This window comes from Sorex araneus, chromosome 4 (genome assembly GCF_027595985.1).
Source record: "Sorex araneus isolate mSorAra2 chromosome 4, mSorAra2.pri, whole genome shotgun sequence".
NCBI classification, from domain to species: domain Eukaryota; kingdom Metazoa; phylum Chordata; class Mammalia; order Eulipotyphla; family Soricidae; genus Sorex; species Sorex araneus.
In genome coordinates this window covers 32,533,526-32,549,692 of record NC_073305.1, presented here as the reverse complement: position 1 = coordinate 32,549,692, position 16,167 = coordinate 32,533,526, and the positions used below count along the sequence as shown (strand labels likewise).

The 16,167-nt window shown below is 43.5% G+C and overlaps 1 protein-coding gene across 25 annotated transcripts in view; it reads left to right on the top strand.

Annotated features, from left to right (window-relative positions):
* CLASP2 (cytoplasmic linker associated protein 2) overlaps positions 1–16,167 on the top strand; it is a 158,945-nt gene that overhangs the window by 132,890 nt on the left and 9,888 nt on the right. For all 25 annotated transcript variants that reach the window (XM_055134088.1, XM_055134089.1, XM_055134085.1 and 22 more), the window contains 6 exons: positions 842–985; positions 4,846–4,989; positions 5,540–5,646; positions 7,697–7,850; positions 11,460–11,688; positions 15,737–15,930. In XM_055134088.1, coding sequence (XP_054990063.1) covers positions 842–985; positions 4,846–4,989; positions 5,540–5,646; positions 7,697–7,850; positions 11,460–11,688; positions 15,737–15,930 — 972 coding nt within the window. The remainder of the gene's footprint in view (positions 1–841; positions 986–4,845; positions 4,990–5,539; positions 5,647–7,696; positions 7,851–11,459; positions 11,689–15,736; positions 15,931–16,167) is intronic.

Below are 16,167 nucleotides of genomic sequence, written 5' to 3'. Positions count from 1 at the left end.
AAAATATGCATATTTGGATAAAATTTTGTATCTCCCACAGAGTATCATGTGTTTAAATGTCATAAAGGAAGCAATAGAATAGGTGGAAAGGGCAATGCAGAATGATTTTATTTGAGTGAGTAATATTCTTTAAAATGATATTTTTGTTGATCTCTTTTTCTCCACTTGGCAAACATGTTGTAGGATTATGTGCAGTTTAGCGATTAGATTATTTTCTCCATCTCTGAAGAATGCCTATTTTTGTTACTAAAGCTGTATGCACATATTCTTGTAAAAGATCCTACTAAGATGTAAACCTTCAAATGTGTGTGCACTGCGGTTATTTTACCTGTTGGTTTGGTGAACATATGTCAACTTTGAAAACTTTTGAAACCTTTGCCTTGCCTCCATAAATTACCTAGACACTGCACTCACTCGGTCTCAGGTTGTGGAATTCCTGACGGTGATAAGTTGAAAATGATATATTGATGTTTATTCTTTGATTTAGTTACCTTCAGCTATTCACACTCAGAGGAAGTGACATGATTTCAACCATCTCAAATAGTATGTGCTGTCACAAGTTAGTTGCAGCTACTATTGCCAAGTTAACCACAATCCCTCCACTCTGTTTTTTACTTAGGATAGTGGAAGGTTAACTCTGGTTTTGTTTCAAAGTTAGAATTCTTAAGATGCATTCATTATGAAATGAATTATGCAACCTGATCCCCTGTTGGTTTTTGTTCTTTTTGGTTTTTTTTTTTTTTTTTTTACTGAAAACAAAGGGGGGAAACATACAAGAATCAGACTCTTAGATTATTCTTTTCCTCTGTGTATATTAATTCATCGTGCTCCCTTCCCATAGGTAAAAGTTGCTATCCTTAAATATATAGAAACTCTGGCGAAACAGATGGATCCAGGAGATTTTGTCAACTCCAGTGAAACTCGCCTGGCAGTGTCTCGGGTTATCACTTGGACAACAGAACCCAAAAGTTCTGATGTCAGGAAGGTACGTGGCTTTTTGGTTTAGTTTTTTGTTACTCAGGGGCTACTCCCACCTCAGTGTTTAGGGGACTGTGCAGTGCTAAGAATCGAATCAACTATACCACAGCCAAGTGTGAGTACCATAGTTGTGAGTGCATCCCCAGTGAGCACTGCAGTCTGGAGGTACAGCCTCCACAGCTAATGCGTTTCAAGCCCCAGCAAGCACCACAGCCGTGTGTGTGTGTGTGTGTGTGTGTGTGTGTGTGTGTGTGTGTGTGTGTGTGGTGTGTGTGTGTGTGACAGAGAGAGACAGGCAGACAGACAGACAGACCCAGGGGTCATTTCAACAAAAGCAAAAAGAGGAGAGGAAAGGAAACTTTATTCACGTATTGTAGGAAATTACTAGAAACTGAATTACAAAATCTTTTCAAAGATAGTTTAATTTTTCAAAATTGATATGTGTGTTTTCTTCTTATTCGAAAACTTGCAGAAATATTGGGGGTGGGAGGGGCTACACCATGCAGAATATTCAAAGTCCGCTCTGGGGAGAGCCTTGGGACATGAGTTCTTCATCAGGGTATCTTCCCAGGTCATGAGGAAATGGCATATTCAGTTGGCCAGTGGTTTGGGAAGAGTTGGATTATTTGTATCAAGGAGCAAAATAGAACTGAATCTCATACAGTAAATCCAGATAGAGTAAAATATACTTAAACAGTCATATACTTCAACAAACATAAAATATACATCAATTTATATGCTCAAATTAACTTGGGGTTCTCTCAAGATTATAATGCCCCTCTTCCCCCGTAGGCCCCCCAAAAACCTCAAAGGATCCTGATGTTCTGTTTCACAGTGAAGCAGCTTTATGTAGGCACTGTTAACATATTGGAGAACACTGTGTATGTTGATGCCAGCAAGGTAGTAACAGGATATTCTTCCTTCAGACCTCTTGTTGGCATTCTGTGTGCCGGCTGCATTTCTAAGCTGTGTTGTATCATCTGTCCATTCCTCCACCCAGACAGAATTGATCCAAGTCCTATTTTTTCAAATGCCATAAGCATAGCACTGTCGTAGCACTGTCATCCCATTGTTCATCAATTTGTTCGAGCGAGCACTAGTAATGTCTTCATTGTGAGACTTGTTGTTACTGTTTTTGGCATATCAAATATGCCACGGGTAGCTTGCCAGGCTCTGCTGTGCGGGCGGGATACTCTCCATAGCTTGCCGGGCTCTTCAGGAGGGATGGAGGAATCGAATCCAGGTCGGCCGCGTGCAAGGCAAACGCCCTACCCGCTGTGCTATCGATCCAGCCCACAAGCATAGTTCACTTAAATTTTCATTGAGTGGAGGAAGGTGAGGTCCAAGAACATCATGATAGTGGGACATTTAGGTTTCTTTCTCTTTCTCTCTGTTAACGTTGAAGTGACAGGATCGCACTGGTTGTGGTGTGCGCCGATGGTCAGACATGGGTTTTAACATGTTCAATGGTCAAAACACGGGCTTTAACATGTTGATGCAGGCCTCATGCCACTGGTGTCTCACACTTGAATGTGGTTGAACGTGAACATAATTTTTGCAGTATTAGCATGTTACATGCTTGTGGGAGAGCGGGGGATTGCACATTCACACTTCCTGGCTGTCTTGGCTTTCCACTTCAGTTGGGGGGAACAGTGGCAGTGCCATGCTTAGCACACTCTCACCAAGACTTTTTTAACTATGGGCAGTGCTCACGCACTCTCTAGTTGTGGTGGTTTGCAGGGTGTGTCACGCCTGGCCATGTGCTCACACATCTGTTTAGTTGTCCTTGCCGGGATTTGCACCCTTTTGTTGAAGTGCTTGCAGATGCACTACTGTGGTGCAGCCAGAAATCATTTGCAGTGCTGGGATCACGGCAGAGCTGCCAGGATCAATCTTGGCACATGTGGGCAGCAGAGGCCACTGAATACACATCCTCACTCTTGCAGATTAGCTTTCTCTTGGTCGCTTCAGCTAAGTTTTTACCTATTCTAAATTTCAAATTTTGACTTCTGATAATTCAGTTTGTTGAAGAAGGAAGGAATTTGTTTGTTTTCTTAACTGACTGGAGTAAGCGTTTTTTTATTCCCATTTCCTCAATAAATTAGAAGGTTGTTCGATTCACAGTGCAGATGTCTAACATTAGTTACTTGAGAGGCTAGATTTGACCTGATTTAAGAATTCCATTCTGATGGGACTGGAGCAGTAGTACAGTACTTGCCTTGCACGTGGCCAATCGGGGTTCGATCCTCAGGATCTGATATGGTCCTCCAGGCACACAAGGAATGATTCCTGAGCACAGAGCCAGCAGAGCCAGGAGGAATCCTTGAGTACTGCCAGATGTGCGCCCCCCCCCCCCCCCACACACACACCCCAAAGTAAAAAGAAGAATTGCGTTCTTGAAATAGAGAGTAAAGTACTGACTTGCTCTGGATGACTTTTATGTGGCACAAGGATAATACTTCTGTATATCCATACATCTTTCTTCTTATATAACAGGATAAGCCTAGAAACTGGCTAACTTATCCCATTGATGATTAGGTGATTCTTGCAATATTTTTTATAATCCCTCTGGGAGACGGGGCCTCCCAGGCAGTACTCAGGTGACCCCAGAACCATTCCTGCAGGACTCAGCCTAACTCTGCAGACTGTGTGGACAAGAAACATGTGGTCTCTAGCCTCATTGAGCTTTTCCCCCAGTCTCTATATTCCCTTCTAAACTTCAAAAAGTAAATAGGAGGTCAAAAAAATTCTTTGGCTGGAGCAGTAGTACAGTGGGTAGGGCATTTGCACTGTGTACAGCTGACCTGGGGCTGCCCTTATGGTATCCCCAGCACCACCAAGAGTGAGCCCTGAGCACTGACAGGTGTGGCCCAAAAACAAAAATAGAAACAAACAAAAAAATTTATTTTTCCAACAAAACATCTTTTTTCTGTGCTCATTTGATAAGGTAAATACAAATCAAAACAACAATGAGATGCCATCTCACACCAATGAGAATAGTACATATCCAAAAGTCTAGAAATGGCCAGTGTTTAGTGCAGTTTTGGTGCGAAAGGAGCCCTCATTCACTGTTGGTAGGAATGTCATCTGGTTCTGTCTTTATGGAAAACAATATTGAGATATCTATCAAAAAAATAAAATAGGGCTAGAACTACCGTATAGCCCAGCAATACCACTTCTTGGCATCTATCGAAAAAAAAATTTTTTTTTCAAAAGGACATATACACTCCTGTGTTCATCACCGTACAATAGCCAAGACATGGAAGTAGCTCAAATGCCTAAATATGAATGAACGGCTCAAGAAGTTATGATAGATTGATGGATATAGAGAGATATATGAATAGGTAGACAGGCACATAATGGAATACTATGCAGCTCTAAAAATGATCATGCAGTTTGCAGCCAGTGGATGAAACTAGAGGATCCGCTGAGTGAGGTCAGTCAGAAAGAAAGGAACAGATACAGAATGATCTCTCACATACGGGACTTAAAGATAGACAGTAGCAGCAGAGGACCTAAAGCAACACAACAGGAGAACTGATCCACACAATCAGTGAAGGGGGAGCATGGAAAAAGAGGGGCATTAGGGTCCTTGTCAGGAGGGAGGTAGGCTGGTGATGAGTGTGCTGGTGAAACACTTTACAGGAGAAACCATTAGTAGTACTATTGAAAATCACAGACTCTATAATTTTAAAAATAAATAAAATACCTTTTATTTCGAGGGAGTAAAGATGGAAATTCTGAAAACTACACTAAAAGCAAAAAGTCTTTTCTACAGTATTAGGCTATTGAGCAGAAACATTAAATGAAAAAAGTCGATTCCTTTCTCTAACCAAAATATATTTCTGGCCTCCTTCTATTTTTCAGGCAGCACAGTCAGTGCTGATTTCCTTATTTGAACTCAATACCCCCGAGTTCACAATGTTATTAGGAGCTTTACCAAAAACTTTTCAGGATGGTGCTACCAAGCTTCTTCATAATCACCTTCGAAATACTGGCAATGGAACCCAGGTATTTTTCACTTATTTTCTGGCTACTATACGATGTAGAAGTTAGCAAGAACTGTTTCATGTGGAAGTAGTTACATATTCGATGCTGTTTATGTAGATTTTGCAGCTACACTGGGCAGCATTTCCTGCTGAGAGACATTAACCTGGACAGGATAGAACGCTTAGGCCTGTGTTTGTCTTGTAATATAGTGTACTGTTGGAAGGTGCTGGTGAGACTGTGTTACAAGTAAGGAAAGCAAAACAAAGCAGAACTCAAATGGGGGATCTTCTTTGAAAGCCATTAGAATTTGGATCTGCTCTTTAGATGAGCCAATCTTATTTGAGTTCTAACAGCAGTTACTCTGGAACCAATAAATAGGGCCCAAAGTAGGTAGTACTTAAAAAGGCATGTTCACACTTAATGATTACAAGTGATTGGTTCACAGGATAAATGGCATTTGTTTAGGGAAAGTAAGGCATAAATAAAACATTGAGTGTTCATTGTATGTTTAGAATCATTTGTGTAGTTTGCATAAGGGACTGAACTTAATTACTTGAGTTGTTTCTCCCAGGGTTCCATGGGAAGTCCTTTGACAAGACCAACACCACGTTCACCAGCCAATTGGTCCAGTCCTCTTACTTCACCTACCAATACATCACAGAATACTTTATCTCCAAGGTAATAAAAAAATGTGATTATTTTCCACCATATCTTTATATTTACAGATTCCCACTTCAGGAAGATATATATAATTCCACTTGATGTGAAAGGTCTTATCAACATAGAAACATACACATAGAAACTTAGCAGATTCAAAATTTCTCACTTTATTCCAAACTAACCTTTTAAATGATGATAGTATAGACTGGGCTGTGAATGTGGCTCAAGTAGTTGAGCAGGGCCCTCAAGTACTAAGAACATAATATCTGTTGGATATGAAAGTTTTCCATAAGTGAAAAGAAAAATTCCTGAGAACAGTTTTTTGGAAATGACTACTCATTGCGTTAACTAGCTCAGTTATATTTCTCAGATAGAAATGTAAATTTATAAATCCAGTAAGTTGCAAACTGTGTCTTTCTTTTAAACCAATCTGTATAAATGGTGAGGTCAGATGGTGGATATTTAGGTCTAGTTGGCCAACCACCTCTAAAAGTGGGGGCTTGTTCTTCAAGCCTGTATTCTTTCTAGAAAACATCTCAAATGTTCATTTGTGTCTTTGCTGGCTTATTTCCACTCTGGAGAAGCCCATATTCTCTTAAACACGTATTTCTCCTCCCGCATCACTATCTTAACCTCCTGAATTTATTTTCTGTGAGGGACGGCAGCAGACCCAGAACGCCCATGCCAGGGTTAGGACTGACTTCCCCTTCCTGCAAAGAGCAGCTCCTCCCTCCAGCCTGAGCTCACGGCTCCCCGAGAAATCCAGTGGCGGGGATCATGGTCTCCCACGCCAGGCAGAACAGAGGGACTCCGGGCACAGCCCGATGGCTGCCTCGTGGGGCTGGCAGGACGTGAGTGTCATCTAATTGCTCGTGGCAGACATGACCAGTCCTGACCCAAGCCAGGCACGTCCTTGACTGCTGGCGGCTGAGATGGGTTGAACAGAGAGGTGGAAACACTCCTTTCTCGAGGCTTCCTCCCTTGCTCCCCACTTTACGGAGCCACTAGTAACACCGCCACATCCTTTGCTGTGGATGAGCTCAGTGGCCGGCAGCAGATCCATTCTGGAGGCCCAGGGCCTAGAGTGTGGCCTGGCCTGAGTAGTCTGCAAACACACAAGGTGAGGCCCTCCAGGAGTCTGCTGAAAGTCATGGATGCTGCCAAAAAGTACTCCAGGACAACATTCAGTGCCAGTTCCATGCTTCTCAGACTTCCGAAGCATTAATGGGCAAATGTCACAAGGAAAACTTCAGTAATCCCAAAGGGGGAAGTGATTTCCCAGGCAGTAGCCTGCAAGGAACAGAGCTGGAAGGAGAAGTACCCGCCCCTGGGATTTTGGGCCTCTCCAGAGGCCAGCTTAGCCACTCTCTTTCATGTCCTGCATGAGTGAGAAGTTTCAGAGCTCAATTCCAATCTCAGATTAGAGAGTTTGATTATAGAATCATGCAATAACATTTATATTCAGTGTTACAAATTCTCTGGCTTATAAATCCACCTTATATATTGATCTCTGCAGACAGTGTGATTACTGTAAGTTAATTACAGGTATTAACAAACTTTCTGTTGAGAGCCGAATGGTAAATACTTTAGGCTTTCCAGGCCTTGTCACTTCTGCTTAATGCTGCTGTCAGACTGTGAAAATAGCCGTTGATGATAAAGAGCTAAATAACTGAGCGTTGCTGTGTTGCAGTACAGTTTTATTTAGGTACACTTATGAGAATTTGCATTTAAGTAATTGTTATGTGTCAGCCATTTAAAAGTGTAGAAAACATTCTAAGTTTTCAGAGGTCATAGTGTGCTGACCGTTGGTTTGTCAGAACATTTTTGTACGTCAGAAGACAAACCAATTGCTGAGGGTCCTGCATTCTAGAGTCATAACAGCAGGGAGGACAAGTACAAAACAGATGTGGACTCCATAACCCGACAGTATTGTTTTGCTAATTAATTATGCTCTGGGGGAATGTGTATTCACTTGTTCTTTCTTTTTACATATTCTACGTAACCTCCTCAAATATGTTTGTATTTTAAAACCACACATAAATAAAATTAGATGTTGTCTTTTTCATAGTGCATTTGATTATGACACAGAAAACATGAACTCTGAAGATATTTATAGTTCTCTTAGAGGTGTTACTGAAGCAATTCAGAATTTCAGCTTCCGTAGTCAAGAGGATATGAATGAGCCATTGAAAAGGGATTCTAAAAAAGATGATGGTGACTCGGTGAGTATTTGAATAATCTTACATTTCTTACATTGCAGACTCTGATTAAGACTGTTTGTTTCAATGTCAGGGATCAAGTCCAAGGCCTTTTACATGAGACATGTTCTCTACCGCTGAGCTACATTCCTGTGCGCTGCTGGGTGTGATGCAAAAGCAGAGAGGAGGGAAAAAAAAGAAAATTGAAACTGACACAAAGCAAATTTTCAAAACAAAACAGGGGCGCTGGAGTGGCTAGGGTGCTTACCTCCACGCAGTCAACTGGGGTTCCATCCCGGTTACCCCATATTAACCCCAGAGCATCACTAGGTGACCCAAAAACAAAAACAAAGAGACAGTGGGGCTGGAGCAATAGCACAGCGGGTAGGGGGTTTGCCTTGCACGCGGCCGATCCGGGTTCGATTCCCAGCATCCCATATGGTCCCCTGAGCACCGCCAGGGATAATTCCTGAGTGCAGAGCCAGGAGTAACCCCTGTGTATCGCCAGGTGTGATCCAAAAAGGGAAAAAAAAAACTTAAAAAAAAAAAAGAGACAAAACCAGGACCAGGAATTCCGACACCTGGTGATGCTCAAAGGACCACATGAAACTTTTGTGCCTCCCCTCCCCACGAAAAATCTGCTTCTTTAAGCAAATAAAGAGTAAGTACCAGTCATCATCCCCCCCATCCATCTTCCTCCACATGCCCACCACACAAACACACACACACACACACACACCCTGAGGCCTCTCTTACTCCCGGTTGTTTGATCCTCACTACCACGAGCACTAGCCGGCATGGCTTCTGAGCTCTGCTGAGTGTAGCCCAAAGGAAACGTTTTGCTATTTCTTAACACAATCCTCCTTTTGTTACTTCTGTCATTTATACAAAGAGGGGTTATCACGTTCTCTTAAGACTTTTCTAGAAACAAGCAGTTGGGCAGTCCCTCCATTTCCTCTGGGCTGTGGTTTCTCTGTTCACACAGCAGCAGAGCGCGGGGCTGGGGCTGTAGCCCACCAGGCAGGGTGCTTGCCTTGCACGTGGGCAAGCTCTGGGTTTGCGCCCCAGCACCCCGTGTGATCGTCAAAGCTCACCAGAAGTGATCCCTGAGCACAGAGTCAGGAGTAAGCCCTAAGCACTGCTGCTTATGGCCCCAAAATAAACAAGCCCCCCAAAAGTTCCCGTTTAGAGTTTTTTTTTTTTAAAAAAAACATACGAGGGGGCTGGAGCAATAGCACAGCGGGTAGGGCGTTTGCCTGGCACACGGCAGACCCGGGTTCGATTCCCAACATCCCATATGGTCCCCTGAGCACCGCCAGGAGTAATTCCTGAGTGCAGAGCCAGAAGTAACTCCTGTTCATCGCCGGGTGTGACCCAAAAAGCAAAAAAAAGGAAAAAAGAAAAAAACGTACGAAAGTCTACATAATAGACCTTTCCCCACTTTTGTCTCTGGACTCAGCTTACACTACTGTCTTCATTCTGCCCCAGCCACACAGACCTCTGCTCTCCCGTGAACAAAACTAGGCCTGCCCTTGCCTCAGGGCCTCTGTCTTGGCTTTTCCACTCCCTCTGCTGAAACATTCTTCTTCCAGGTCACCCCAGGGTCCTCCCTCCTCAGAACCCATGATCCCTTTAAAACTGCACTGCCTCCCAAACGTGGCCACCTTCTGCCTGACCATACACATTACATATCAGTTGTCTGTAATGGTTCTGCTCTCCACTAGAATGTAAAACTCCATGAAGAGGTTTTCCTTTTCATTCACTAGTATATGCCCAGTGCCTCCACCGGTGCCTGGTACATAAGTGGTAAACAGTAAATAGGTAACAAGTTCTCAAGGAGTGTGTGTTAAACAGCTAGCTGGACGCTTAGCACCTGGTGTCTGATGTAAATGGTGGTGCTGGTGAGACCTGGGGTGGTCATGATTATAATAGTAGCATTAGCATTAGTATTGACATTTTGACAACTATATGAATGTGCACAAATTTTTTGCCAAAAGTCTTCCCAAAGGATGCAAAAGGATCCTTGCTTGGTTTTTGGTTTGGGGGCATATCAGTAGTACTCAGGGCTTACTCCTTTCAGAGCTCTGTTGACCCAATGCAGTGCTGCAGTGGAACCAAGGGTCCCCTATGTGCAAGGCAGATGTGTTAACTCCCTGTACTATCTCTCCAGCCCAGGTAGACCTTTCTTTTTAAGCAGGCCTTGATTTGGTTTTCTTACAATTTATTGACATTACCGTCATTGTACATAATTTTCATTGTATAATTTTCTACCTTAAGAATACAGTCCGGTAGCTGCGCGTTCCCCCAGAGGTCTCTCCTGCCCGCGGAGAGACAACAGTGGAAAGCGCTCCTAATTGGGTGGATTCTGTGAGGGTCCCGACCTGAAATAAGACTAGTGAGGTTAGTAAACAGGGGGCCCAAGACGACACATGCCGATCAAGGGCAACTTTATTAACAGCCATGCTGGTTTTATACTTTTCTTAGCAGGGGCTTGGTACATAAGTTGTCAATCATCAGGGAAGTGTCTTCTCAGACCAAATAGGGAAAGGTTCGGGGCGTACTTTGGTGGGCTTACAACATTCTCCAAGAGTAGGTTGAGAAATAGTGGGGAGAGGGAGGCAAGGGTTTATCTGGCAGGAGCATCTGTCAGGAGGAATGTACAAGGCTTTTAGTGTAGAGGAAGGCACTCTACTTTACGGGCTTTTGGGGGTCTCTTAGTTAACTGCCCTGGGCTACTTTTACCTCTTGAGTTTAGCTATTTCCTTTGTCACAAGGGCACCTGTGCCTCAGGTTGTGCAAAGCTGGTAATGGAATTTTCCGGTTGTCCAGGGTAAAGGTTTCGGGGTGCTCTTCTTTTCAGGGTCCTGAGCAGTCCCCAAGAGGTAGCATTTAGTTCTGTGTTGCTAATGAAAGTCCTTCTGCTTGTTAGCTGGCACAGAGACGTGGTAGCTAGTCACACCATGTACATCTCATTTGATCAAGTCATCGTCACGGGATCTGTCAGCAGCATTGGAACAGTGTGCTTTGATGTTCCCTGTCTGCCCTTACCACTGTGATTTATCAGGGTGGGGCGTGGGAGATCCTCTTCAGTGGTACTCAAGGGCCACTCTGACCTGGCAATACTTGGCCCAAGGATTTGTTGCTGCTCAGATCCAGCAGTGCTGGGGGCCACCCGGGCTGCACCCTGCAGTGCTGGGGGAGGGTGAGGGCGGGGGCGCTGTTCCTGTGCGCTCACCCTTTGTGCTCTCTCTCCAGACCTACGTGGGACTTCTTTGCCTCTCCAAGTTTCAGCATCTTGAATATGTTCATTTGTCCTGTTGATTGCTATTTTTTTTTCTTTTTGGGTCATACCTAGCGATGCACAGGGGTTACTCCTGGCTCTGCACTCAGGAATTACCCCTGGCGGTGCTCAGGGGACCATATGGGATGCTGGGAATCAAACTCGGGTCAGCCGCGTGCAAGGCAAATGCCCCACCCACTGTGCTATTGCTCCAGCTCCATGATTGCTATTAATTATTAAGCTAGCTTTTGTTACCTTTTTTTAAGTAGCTTTTAGTCAATAGGAAAACCTCTGTTTAAAATTGTGAAGCAATTGATCAAATGAATTCATGTCTCCACTCTTCCCATTGCTAGATGTGTGGCGGTCCTGGGATATCCGACCCACGTGCAGGAGGAGATTCTACTGACTCAAGCCAGACAGCTCTTGACAATAAAGCTTCATTGCTCCATTCGATGCCTGCTCACTCCTCCCCACGCTCTCGAGATTATAATCCATACAACTATTCAGACGGCATCAGCCCCTTCAATAAATCTGCCCTAAAAGAAGCCATGTTTGATGATGATGCGGACCAGTTTCCTGATGGTATGTTTTGGGTCTTGCTGCTGCTGCCTGTGTTTTGGAGGACTGGTAATCAACCAAACTAAAGTATCATGTCCTCTTACTGTAGCTCCCTAAAAGGAAAGCTGTTTGGAGTGAGAATTACTTAGTTCCATCTTTAGGCTGTTCCATCTTCTGTCTAGTCATCTAGTAATTTTCTTCACGCTGAGAAATAGGATATTCCTCCTGAGCTCGTGCTTGAAATCTAGAAGAACTTAATGAAGTCCCAGGAACAGCTAAAACCACTGATAACTTAGAAACTTTGGATTATCTCTTAAGTACTGTGCATTCAGTCATTCATTTTTGTGCCGTAATGATATTGCTCATTGAAGATGTACCCTTCTTTGTAAATGTACTTTTTATACATGAAGTCATAAACAAACTTTAAAGACGTATTGAAGTAGCTGGATGATAGTACAGTGGCTAGGGCATTTGCCTTGCACACAGCTTACCCGGGTTCAGTCTCAGCCTTCCATGAGGTTTCCTGAGTGCAGAGCCAGGAATAAGCTCTGAGCACTGCTTGGTGTGGCCTGCAAATCAAAAGCAAGTAAGTAAATAAAATATTTTTTTAAATCCCTTTAAAAATAAGAGGCTGGAGCAATAACACAGCGAGTAGGGCATTTGCCTTGCACACGGCCAACCCGGGTTTGATTCCCAGCATCCCACATGGTCCCCTGAGCACCGCCAGGAGTGGTTCCTGAGTGGGAGTCAGAAGTAACTCCTGTGCATCACCGGGTGTGACCCAAAAAAGGAAAAAAAACTTTTAAAAATAAATATTTATTGAACGGATATAGGGAAACACTGCCGTTTGGATTACGAATTGTCTCAGATGTAAGCCTGTCACTTTTCTCAGCTGCATAGTCGGCCTTGTTGGTTTATCTTCCTGAGAATCACTTGTTGCCTCCAAATGAAGATGGAGATACTGTTCTTATTCCCCTCACAGTAAAATTCACATAAGAGGAATTGGAGGCATAGTACAGCAGGTAGGGCACTTGTCTTGCATACTGCCAACCTGTGTTCAGTCTCCGGCTCCCCATTTGGTGCCCTGAGCTTCACCAGGCATGATCCCTGAGCAAAACCTGATCACCAAGAGTGATCCCTGAGGCCCAAAACCTCAAAAGAAAAAAATGTTCAAGTAAGAGGTATAGAAATAACTGTAGGCTCATACATGCTGCCTGAGCCCATGTGCCGCCTGTGCCCATGTGTTGCTCTCAAGCACATGTGGTGCCTGAGTATATGTGTCACCCACAACATCTCCCCTCTTGAGATGTGTACTTTCATGTCTAAAGCTGGGATTTGTACTGGGGCTCCCTCTCCACTCTGGAGAAGTTCACGTTTGCTCGCTCGCTCACTCTCCCCCTCTTTCTCTCTCCCCCTTTCCTTCTGCCCCCCTCTTCCTCCGTCCCTTCCTCCTCCTTCCCCTCTCTACCCCTCTCCCCCTCTCTCTCCTCCCTTTCTCTCCCCACCTCTCCCTCTTCCCCCTCTCTCCCTCCCTCTTTCTCTCTCTCTCCTCTCCTTCTCTCCCCCCTCCCTGTCTCTCCCTCTCTCCCTCTTCCTCTCTCTCCTCTTCCCCTTTCTCCCTCTCTCCCCCTTTCTCCCTCTCTCCCTTCTCTCACTCTTTCCCTCTCTCCCCCTCTCCCTCTCCCTCTCCCTCTCTCTTCCTCTCTCTCTCTCTCTCTCTCTCTCTCAGTCCTCCCCTCCTCCACCCTGGAGACGCCTGTGTTCTCTCTTGCAGTTTCTCATTCTCTCTGACCCCTCCCTTAAAACTCCCAAATAAAATCTATTATACTTCAACCAAAAGAATTGTAAAGAACAAAACCATTGCAAATATATTAGGTCTTTTAGGGAGGGTCCGACAGCGATACTCAGGGGTTGCTCCAGGGTCTACACATAGGAATTACTCCTGGAGAACCATATGGGATGCTGGGGACTGAATCTGTGTCTGTCATGTGCAAGGCAAGCACCCTACTCTCTATATCTCTCTGATCCCAACAAACATTTTAGTTTCAATAAGGAATTACATTTTCCTCTATAAATTGAAAGCTTCCTTTTTTATTAAAGAGCCATGTAATATATAGGGGTCATTAATTAATATTAATTAATATAACTTATTACTAATTTATAGTGATACAGCAGGAAGTATGTGGCCCGAACCCAGGATGTGGCCAACCTGGAGTCCCATAAGGTTCCCTGAATAACATCAGGAACAATTCCTGAGTGCAAAGCCAGGAGTAACCCCTGCACATCTCCAGGTGTGACCCCCCCCAAAAAAAAATTATGTAATATATAATAATATATGTAGATGAACTTGCAGCACCACTTATGATTCTGTATTTTGGTAGTTTATAGGTTTCCTTTATTTCCCCTAAATTGCTGCTAGCGTACATTTATCCATAAAATTTTCTATACACATAATAATAGAATTGCTCAAAGGATATGTAAATTGGACTGTAAAATTACCAGCTCAAAATACTTGCCCAGTGTTAAGTAGTACTAATTTCCTCATTGACACAAAAGGTTTAAAGTTTGTTCTTGTTTTGTTGAGCCATACTCAGCATTGTTCAGGGCTTACGCCTGGCTCCATGCTCAGGGGTCCCTCCTGGCGAGGCTCATGAAACTGTATGTGGTACCAGGGATTGGCCATGTGCAAGACTACCTTGCACATGTACTACCTCTCTCCAGCCTCTGTGTCTCCTGTTTATTATGATGCTCAAATTTCCCTTGATATGTGAGCAGCAGGATCCCGTTCAGGCTGTTTTTTGTACTTTTTTTTTGGTTGTTGGGGGGGGGGTCACACCTGGCAATGCACAGGGGTTACTCCTGGCTTTGCATTCAGGAATTACCCCTGGCAGTGCTCAGGGGACTATATCGGATGCTGAGAATTGAACCCGGGTCAGCCGCGTGCAAGGCAAATGCCCTACCTGCTATGCTATTGCTCCAGCCCCTGTTTTTTGTACTTTTTGACATACCACCTTTTTTATTATGGTGAGGTAAAAATGGCCTGAGCCTGCTTTCGTCTCAAAGGCAACCATTACTTCAAATATCCTTGTTTCTTTTTATAGAAAATGGCTTTTGACTGGGGATGTAGCTCAGCCGTAGAGTACTCATGTTGTGAGACTGGATTGAATTCCCAATGCTGGGGGACATAGAGAAGGAAAAAAAGGATTTCTGAAGGTTAAAGTTTGGGGCATTGCTAATAGACTTACTGCTCTCCAGGCCTCTCCAGACAAGAGCTTAGGAATATTTTTCCATGCTTATACACAAAATTGTTTATCAGTCTATGTATTGATGACATTAATTTCAATTCCACCTTAGTACCAGGAAATTAATTCTACTTTCCTCCCTTTTCATGTTGATCATCCTTTTTTCCTGATGTTTTACTTCTTTTAACTTTTGGGTCACACCCAGCAATACACTGGTTACTTCAGGCTCTGCACTCAGAAATTACTCCTAGAGGTACTCAGGGGATGATATGGGATGCCGGGAATTGAACCCAGGTTGGCAAAGGCCCTACCTGCTGTACTATGGCTCTGGCCTCCTTCTTTGAACTTTAATATATTTGCTTATTTGAGAAGTCTTGTACGCAGCCAGTTTTCCATGTCCACAGTTACAATGTTTCTTGTTTTAAAGTTGTCTGACTTTAGGGGAGAGACTCTCCAAACAATAATAGTGAGTTTTGTTGAAATATTGTATGCAATTAAAATGAAAGTAAAGTGAAATTTATTAGTTACACAGGCGGGGGGGCTTAGGGTGGGGGGGCTAGGGGCGTAGGGGGGTTTGGGGTGTGAGGGGGCGGGGTGGAGCTATACTGGGATTCTTGATGGTGGAATATGAGCACTGGTGAAGGGATGGGTATTCGAGCATTGTATAACTGAGATTTAAACGTGAAAACTTTGTAACTTTCCACATGGTGACTCAATAAAAAATTTTTAAAAAAATAAAATAAAAAAAAAATAAAATAAAGTTGTCATAATGTTATAAAGTTGCCCTTTGCGCACCTCCAATACAGAGCTGCTAACTTGCCTTTTGACAGATCTTTCCCTAGACCATTCTGACCTGGTCGCGGAGTTGCTAAAGGAGTTGTCTAATCATAATGAACGTGTAGAGGAAAGAAAAATCGCCCTTTATGAACTAATGAAACTGACACAGGAAGAATCTTTCAGTGTTTGGGATGAACATTTCAAAACAATACTACTTTTATTGCTTGAAACCCTTGGGGACAAAGAGGTAAGAGGCAGAATACATGAACAACTTTTTTCACGTAATTTTCTGGTTTTCCGGTTTTCCTGTCTTCAATTGTCTACTGATCACAACTACATAAAATTGAAAATTGAGTTAAGTTGTCTCCTGCTACTACTTTTTTGCATGACATTTTCAAAATAAAGCACTTTTTCTTCTAAACAAAGTACCTCAGCAACTTTGAATAGTCAACAGTGAGAAAAATGAATAGAAACTGAGAAATTT